The sequence below is a fragment of the Thermobia domestica genome, chromosome 12 (genome assembly GCF_964235325.1).
Source record: "Thermobia domestica chromosome 12, izTheDome1.hap1.1, whole genome shotgun sequence".
NCBI classification, from domain to species: Eukaryota; Metazoa; Arthropoda; class Insecta; order Zygentoma; family Lepismatidae; genus Thermobia; species Thermobia domestica.
Window position 1 is genome coordinate 217,410,631 of NC_137465.1, and position 9,491 is coordinate 217,420,121.

Here is a 9,491-nt window from a genome sequence, read left to right on the forward strand (position 1 = left end):
TTTACGTCTTGTGTGGATCGGATAGCCATATTCTGAAGACTGGCGTTCATATTTTGGATTGTCGACCAATGATTCCACGAAAGTTCATGTCGTCGTCTTGTGATGAGGGTTCTGTGGGCATATTTGCACGGCACCTATTATTGTAGCTTCCTTTAATGGACATCAGAAATCTTCCACCCACCATTCTGCATCGCTACACCAGTACGGCAAAGGGGAGTTATGCTATTGGATTCCGTCCCCTTTGCATCTAATGCGTATTGACGAGTCTTCGTTCAGCCAACGGTATATTGATGACGTGTTGGATCTGTTTGTGGTGGTTCTACTTGTACGTCCTGCATGGAGCCACTTTCTAACAGGACACTTTATACTGCACTTTTTCTTTTTTATCATAGTTATGAGTTTTTATTTACATGCCATATTTTATCTCAATATGTAATTTTTTTTTGGTATGTTTTTTGATATCTATTGCATGTATAATTTGTATTTCTCGTGTGCTTTGCTTGCTGTCAAATCTAAGACTTTGTTGTATATATATGGCTGCATGTGTTATGTGCCTGCTGTCTGGGCGCACCTGTGGTATGATGCTGTTTGCTGCCTAATAAATATTATTATTATTATTATTGTAGATACACTACATTTTAACACTATTAATATACGCCACTTGAAGAGCTATAAATAAACTATAATTTGTACTTAACTTGCTTTTCTCTGCCTTGTTACAAATTTAAGGACTATTAAATGGAACGACAGAAACAAAAGTCCATCCGTATTGGCACGTGATTTTATAGTTAGATAGCAATACTACAGATAAGAGAGGTAGTCAAAGATGAACTAAGAACATAGACCTTTTAATCAAAAAAGCAACAACTATAAGTGAAAATTTCACTCAAATTTGGATTTATTAAAATCATTTTAGTATACAAGTTTCAAGAGAACATAACTTCATTTTCATAGCAAACTTTAGGAAGTTGTTTATTTTCATATTTTACAATAAACGCTTTTTTTAAATAATCTGAAACAAAAGAATATTAATTCTTACAAGTTCTGTTTTCTGATTCCCCACTTTGTATTTTCAATACGTCATGTATATAAGTACTGTAAGAATGTAAGGAACACTTATTTATAACTTCCGTCTTTATGTTCGTGAAGAGAGTTATTATGAAAAATCATCTGCAGTATTTCAAAGCCTAATCGAACTGCTTTTTCTGGAGCAAATGATTGCGAGTATTACACATTTGTACTTTCCTTTATATTTTGCATTGAAATTGCTTAGAGATGTATATCTGCTATCATTATCATCATCATAGGTATTCTGCCATTATTGGCAAGTCACTTGCCGCAACTGAGAAGCTTCCATGCACAATGATCTTTAGCTAACCTTTTCGTCTTCACGTACGATTTTTCTGTTTTAACACCGTTCATCAACTGTGGCCTCTTTCGACCCCTCCCTCTTTTTCCTGCCACTATACCCTCTTTCACGTCCTTTATGATCCAGTTCCTTCTGAACTAATGTCCCTCAAGCAGTTTCTCTTCCTCTTTTTAATAATATCTAAAATTGTTCCTTTTCCTCTACGATTTGTAACCCCTTCTCATTCATTTTCCGTTCGATCGAGCTAATCCTCTCCATTTTTCTCCACACTCGCTTTTCGAAAGCTTCCAGTTTATTTTATTATTTTTTTTTAAATCGCTTTTGTGTAATGTCCATACTTCTGTACCATATTGTACAGTACTCCATACGAAGTATTTTATGAGTCTTTTTCTCAACACTGTATTCAAGGTCCCACAAAATAGACTTTTCTTGCTCCTAAACGCTTCTTTCGACATACCTATCCTCGCTTGTATTTCATGTTTACACTTCTATATCATCACTATTAATACTACCCACGTATCCAAAACTAATCACCTGTTCTATTTTCTCTCCTCCTATTTCTGTATTTGACACCAACTGCATTGTTGCAATCTAGCATGTATTTTCAACGCATATTTTTCAAGATTTCCCAACAAGCGCCATATCATCTTGCAAACCGTATACATCTAATCATTCTATATATCTGCTACCGAAACACTGTCTTCATTATGAAAACTCTTCTTCATTATCTCTAGTGGATAGATTTATGTTCTAGATGGATTCTTATTTTCTTTCAAACTTGCGAAAATAAGCTTATAATCTTCAGATAGAATCAATGCTATAAAAAACTGTGTAGAATAGATCTACATGGTCAATGTCCTCAGTCACTATTTTTTAGTTGTATCTAAATTAATAACTACTACTCCGTACAGCACAAACAACTGTTTATATATCAGACCCATTCCTTAAACTACTTTGTAGTTTCTTTGATTTATACCCACACATTTAAAATTATAAACATCTTAGTTATGGAGTAAAGTTAACATGTTGCCATTATTATCTTTGTATATATTCAATTTATATGTCATAGTTGCCAAATAGCAGATGATTTTTCATATCTGTCTTTAGGGAATATAGAAGTGTGTGTTATAAAATCACACACACACACACAAATTAAGGTGTCCCTTATTTAGGGTAAATTCGTGTTGCGATACGCACACCCGATAAATGTATTCTATGTGACGCCTAAACACACATTAGTGAAATAGCAGCTCTCTACGAGAACGTTAAGCCGTGCCGACTTGACGACAAAATCATGAAATGGCGTTTCCACATTATAATATATTTTAGAATTTCCAACCGTGATAATGGAGAAACTAAACGGAACAGAGAAACGAAACTTTGCACGAAGTAACTAGAGAAAGGACGACATTTGCCTGTGTATTGACGAATATCACCGGATGAACAGTGTTGCCAACTCTAGAGAAAATTATATTTTTGTAAATCGAGTGACCTAAATTGGATATCATAATTGGAAGCAACAATGAAAATAAAGACAAAAGAGATGGTAAACGCAGATCAGTCTTGCAGACTTTTCGAGAAATAACGTGAAACATATGTTAAATGGAAACGCTGTGGCGCACACAGGGAGTGAGGTACTAACGTTTTGTACACCTCAAATTAAATATTGACAAGAACTGTTTACGCTGACTCCAAGTCTAGAAGGGTCCGTTGAACAGTGCTGCCATCAGCAGAAGAGAAAATTTGAGTTTGGAAAGGGTGCAGTAAGTCGGAAAATGTCACTAGTGCAGTATGGTTTAAATCCTATAATGCAAGGCATTAGAGCATGAGGAGCATTTAGGTCACCGTGGTTATGTGAGATCGATAAGTCACGTACTGACCGAGATATTCGGTATCTTGTTAAAGCTTAGAAGTAAGGCTTTTAAAAGATAGCAACGCTGTGTACTCTAACGGCGTTTACATTTAACACAAGTTTCACCTTCTCGAAAAGTTTGCAACACTGATCTGCATTTACCATCTCTTTTGTCTCTATTTGCATTGTTGCTTCCAATTATGATATCCAATTTAGGTCATTGGATTTACAAAAACAACTTTCTCTTGGGTTGGCAACACTGTTCATCCGGTGATGTTCGTCAATACACGGACATGTGTCCTTCTTTTTCTAGTTGCTTCGTGCCAAATTTCGTTTCTCTGTCTCTTTTAATTTCTCCGTTATCACGGTTTGACATTCTATATTATATTATAATGTGGAAACGTCATTTTATGACTGTCGTCAAGTCGGCAGGGTTAACGTTCCTATAGGGAGCTGCTATTTCACTAATGCGTGTTTACGGTCACATAGAATACATTTAGCGGGTATGAGTATCGCAACACGAAATTATCCTAAATAAGGGACACTGTAAAATACAGGATGTTTCAAAACAACACCGACAACGTGTGGGGGGTGTTTTCTGACACCAAGATAAGACAAAAAGTATAGGCAAACCTGGGTGTACAAATGCTCCATTTCGGAGTATAGGCTGCCGAAAACACGAAAATATTAACTTTTAAAGGTCCATAGTTCCAATACTGTGGGACCTACCGTCCATAGCTCCAATACTACGGGACCTACCGTAGTCGGGTGAAGACTTCACTTAGGAACTTGTAAGTGCCGTATCCAAATATCCATGTTTCAGAATCCTGCGGTACTTCCGCAACAATTTTTATAGAAGCAGGTGGTCAGTACTTCAAGTTATATGCTCCTAGCCAAACTCACTCTCTGCAAAAATTGTTGCGTAAGTACCTTAGGATTCTGAAACATGTATTTTTTGGATAGTGCACATATTAGTTCGTAAGTTAAGTCTCGACCCGACTACGGTAGGTCTCATAGTTTTGGAGTTCTGGACCTTTAAAGTTCAATTTTTGATGTTTTCAGCAACCTATAACTCCGTAAGGAAGCATTTGTGCACCCAGGTTGGTCTATACTTTTTGTCTTATCTTGATCTCAGGAATCACCTCCCAAACGATGTCGGTGTTGTTTTGAAACACCTGTGTCTATATATATATATATATATGCATAACTAATTAATTGTATTTATTATTGTTCCATATCTTCGTAGGAATTGGAATCTGATTCCGAAGCCCGTGAGCTAGTAAGTGATCTGGAGATGTCATCAGACTTCGAAGAAAATGACTTATCTGATATTGAAGTAAGATTTTTCTATAATGTATTTTTCTTTTTTAAGAGATGTAAAATATTCTTTTATTACCCTAATACCCTTTTATTACAAGTTCTGACCACTAATTTTCATGGTAAAAAATATAGGCGAGTTAATGGTACGGTACAGGAAGGGCATTTCTCGGTGAAGGGAAATGTAAACTTTCATTGTCGTGCGTAGTAAGAAATCTATATCCACTTCATTGAATACATAACAGATTTTTTTAAATACATAGATGTTTTTTTATTCGTATAAATGGTTACTGTTTAGTGTAAATGAGTAGCAACACTGGAAAAACTCTACATTATGTTGAGTTTGATAGTTTGATTATACAGGTTGAGAAGTAAATGTTACGAAACATTATGATTGTCCGTCAGAACTTGATTTCTGGTATATAAGCAATATTTTCTGAGCTAGTGAACCTAAAGCTATGATGGCGCTAAATTGTTGGTTTGGTTAGGAGAGATAACGGTTGATGTCCATCTTGTAGGTAGTTCGTTTGAGCCACGAGAAGGGAAGAATCAAATAAAAATCCAGAATATGCGATTTCCAGTAAACAGTAACATATTAGAATTATAGAGCCCTCCCTGCTAATCTTTGATGTAGGGCAGGGTGTCTATCGGTCACGAATGTCACGAAATCAGAAAACGGTCATGAAAGTCACGAAATTTAGCTTTTGGGTCACGATTTTTTTAACTATGCAAATGTAAGTACAGAGTGGAAAATTTTGTTCTATAAAACGTCAAAATTCACCACCAAAAATGTCTATGGTTGGCTTTAGACGCTACCAAATCGCAAGCAAAATACGTTTCTACCGCATGGATGAAAATTCGGCCTAATTCGCACCCAAATTCGCTCTTCAAAATGTTAGGAAATTTTATGATTTGGTAAAGTAAAGATCAGGAAAAAGTCACGAAATTTCATTTTAGAATTTCAGTAGACACCCTGTAAGGGGTCCGGGGATTTCTAGTGGGAGGACATGGAAGGAATTACGGTGGTTCGGTTTCTACTTTAACCTGTAGCTCCATGTTCCATTTAGCTTCTTTGCTGAAAAGGGACGCTAAACTTTAAGAAACAACAATAACACATCCGACTTGTTGCACCTGGCTGTTATTTTGGCATAAAATTATTGGACTTCATGACCATAATGAATACAAAATGGTGCTACCTACCTGAGTAGTCCTTCTGGGTGTATGGAGAGAGCAGAATCAAATAGGTTGCGATTTCCAGAACACGGGGCAACAGTATACTGCTTGTATATAGAGATGGCTGCTACAACATGTGATTTGTAGGGGAAAACTACCATAACCTGTAAGCAACCATTTTGTGCCAACTTTTGCACTTAGATATGATTTTGGCCGTCTTGTTAGTTCTGGTAGAGCCTCGGTGGGGATCAAACCAATATAGCCGCTGACTATATGATTTCTAGCATACAGTGAACTACATTTTCTTAATGATTGCATTTAGCTTTACATGCAAAGCTATGGTTGGTTGTACCGTCACCAACAAAAGTTCTTTTCGTTTGATGAAATGGAAGAACAATTTGAGTAAATTAAAAAGAATGTAATTTTCTGTACGTTTCAGCCGTGAAGGTCGGTAAAACAGTGTACGTTCCACTGTTATTCCCAAAATTGTTGCCAAACGGAAAGAACTTTTGTCGCTGACTGTATGTTGAAAATAATATGTTGTGGTGACAATGTTGGTTCCCCCCCCCCCCCCGCCCTCTCCCTATGTGTCAAGTTGACCTTCATCGCATGTTGAACGTTTCCATCATGTAACTGTCCCAACAATTTCGCGCCAAAACTGTAACTGTAGTTACAAGTATTTAAAAGAGATAGTTGCTTATAATGTATAGTATTTCCAGCATACAACATCACGTTTTGGGGACCAAATTCGATTTTCCTATCGGCAGATATATTTTAGGCTACCTAAATGGTCATCGTTACGTAACACACATAGTTGCTGCAAACTGTATAAGTAGATGTCAAAAGCATAGTTCTAGACACATTAGTTTAGAAGATGTGGTTTTTGTATGATGCAGCCATATTATACCCTGGCCGGCGAACGATGATTTCTGACAGCTCAGCTCGCGAGGGCGATTGAGGAGTGCGGTTTTGCCATGTGCTTCTCGCGCAGAGGAAGAAGTTTCTGCTTTCTTGGTGAGGGTGGGAGGGGTGAGTGAAAGTTTGGCGATGTGCGGTGGTTACCATGGAGATGCGACAGATTCTGAGCCTAAGGTTGGTTGACGTGCTGTCTTCTGCTTGCTCGCTGTGGCCTTCTGCAAAGCTGTCAGAAATCATCGTTCACCGGCCAGGGTATAAATACTACTCATTTTATGGATATCAAACCCATCAATTTTACGCTAAAATCATAGAGCTCTTGGTGCGATATTTCGGACGATATGATGTTTGATTGCGAGAGTTCATGTGTTTCGGTGTCCATAGTGGATTCTTCACCCCTTATGGCCACAGATGGACAGCAATACTTACTGACATTTAGGTTATGCAGTCCAAGAACGTGACGTTAAGTTCATAGTTCTAGATGCATTAGTTCAGAACATATAATTGTTATATGCTGAAAATTGCATGTTGCAATGGCCATGTTGATCTTCTTTCGTACGCCTCTGAAGCACTATCAAGATGGCCACTTTTTAAATTTTTATGTCCTAGTTTAAACAACAAAGTCATAATCAAACTACACACGAATTAACGTAAGCCCGGAAGAGCTAAAGTGGAGTCGTGCACTTCTCGGCATGTTCTACAAGATAAACATTGAGAAAAACGGTTAGTAATTCTAGTTGTGCCCAATCTTGACAAATCGTGCAATTCCATCAAGTGAATTAATCCAGTTTTAGCGCATTTTGAAATATTTTCAGGTGATAAGGTGCTATTTAAAATGGGATCAGAAATATTGTTACGAAGGTACACTCATGTCCAAAATGATTGTCGCATATCTATAACTGTCTTCTTGTAAGAATATAATTTGATAATGATTTACTTAACTGATACTTTTAATACTGATACTATGTGTACAATCGAGAAATGTATATTTGTGGTAAATTTCATAGGAAAAGAATTATAAATACGAAAATTAGAAAGAATAAAACAAAATGTTGCTAAATGAACTAGAAAATTTTGTTTTCGTTTTATTGATCTTATTTACTGCTCTTTTGACATGAAATTTGCCACATACATGTCTGCCGATTGTACACATATTAGCATTATAAGAAATACCGGGCGAATTCGTTATCAAATTATATTCCTACAGCAACATATTTATAGATATGCGACAATAATTTTGGACATGAGTGTACATAATGGAAATTGGTCAAATTATAATTATTACTTAACATATTTACCGTTATAAGACGATATTTTTCCCTTCGAGAATAAGTTCAGATATAGAGTACGTCTTATACATGATACTGAGAATTGCGTTATTTAAGTTTCGGTAAGTTTTCCTCGGTGTTTTATGTTTTCCTTGCTTCCTTACAATGTATAATATGATTTCATTTATGTGCACCTTAGCGACTTGGTAAATACAGTTTGAATACAATCACTGTATTTACCGTTTGTCAGTATGTATACTTTTGTCTAGGCGTGCGAACAATTCTATATTTAATTAAGGATTGTTAATTTTGTGTGTGTCCTAGAAATGTCACTTGACATTCAAAAAATAGATACATAGATTATATGCAGTAAAAATATTTTTTCCACAAAATTGAATACAGAAAATAAGGGATTAACAAATATGGTACCGCCAGTGTGGCTTTTTGCCGAAAATAAGTACAGGATGATTCAAAAAACGGGAAGTTTTGAAAATTAAACAATTTCATAAAAACGATTTTTTTGAAATATTTATCCCATTTTGGAATACATAGAGTACAATTTATTATTTAAAGATGACATCTTGCAAATGAGCTCCTTATCTACGTAAACATTCCTGCAGTCTCTTCGCTACATGGTTCATGGCTTGACGTAACATCTCAACTGGAATGTCGGCAATTGCTTCTCGGATTTTGGCTTTCAATTCGAACACTTTTAAACTATGCACCTGTAAAGATGATGGGTGACGACGGATTGACCGACGTCACCGCAAGTTGAAGCCCTGCTCGAATAAGGTACCCGAGTACTTTGGATTGCATTTAATGGAAAATTCTATCAATGTTTATGATCTCAGTATTTTAAAAGTAGCGTAAGTAAATATTTCATTTGATACAAAAGTGGTATATAGAAGGCATTTACAGGTTGCTACAGTTACATATATTCTTTTCTGAATTTTTAGGATATTGGAGCAGCAGTTAAGACTAAAGGTGAGGCGAAATTACCATCTGGTAAGAAGAAATCACCATCTCCTGGTCCAAGTAAGAAAGCAGCGAAGAAGAAAAAGAAGCCGCATGTAGAAATCGAATACGAATATGAAACAGAGGTTCCAAGGACGAAGATGAAGGTTTAATAAAAGAATTCGATTATGTTGTACATAAAGAAAGCCTTTATTAATAAATTAACGCATGTTTTATACTGACGGTGTATTTATTTTTTATCTTTAACCTGTAAATTAAAAAAAAAATGTTGAACAACAATGGATGATTTTTGATACGTACAGTAAACCCACGATTTAACGGACTACAGAGGAGTAATCATTCTGACCTTGACAGTCAACACTGTCTAATAAGACTTAAGTTAAAAAAAAAAAAATCATCGCGAATTGTGTTATGAGCAATAGTTTAAAATAAAATATTACACTTGAAATTGACCTGTATAATGTAAATGTTCACACACTTTATTTACATCATTAGATCTATCATAATTTACTTGTACTCAACCATTCACAGGATAACAAACGGGAATGTACAACTGACATGAAGAAACAAACATATGAATTAGGGGCGTGAATAACTTTCACGAAGATAGGTTGACTGAAGA

General features: G+C 36.0%; 1 protein-coding gene across 1 annotated transcript in view; it reads left to right on the top strand.

The window, feature by feature from the left end:
* Nucleotides 1–9,090, top strand: part of Rbm13 (RNA-binding motif protein 13) — a 35,976-nt gene extending 26,886 nt beyond the window's left edge. Inside the window, exons 8-9 of the mRNA XM_081734744.1 lie at nt 4,468–4,557; nt 8,851–9,090. Of these exons, the coding sequence (XP_081590870.1) occupies nt 4,468–4,557; nt 8,851–9,021 (261 nt within the window). The 3' untranslated portion in view covers nt 9,022–9,090. The remainder of the gene's footprint in view (nt 1–4,467; nt 4,558–8,850) is intronic.
* Nucleotides 9,091–9,491: the final 401 nt, after the last annotated feature.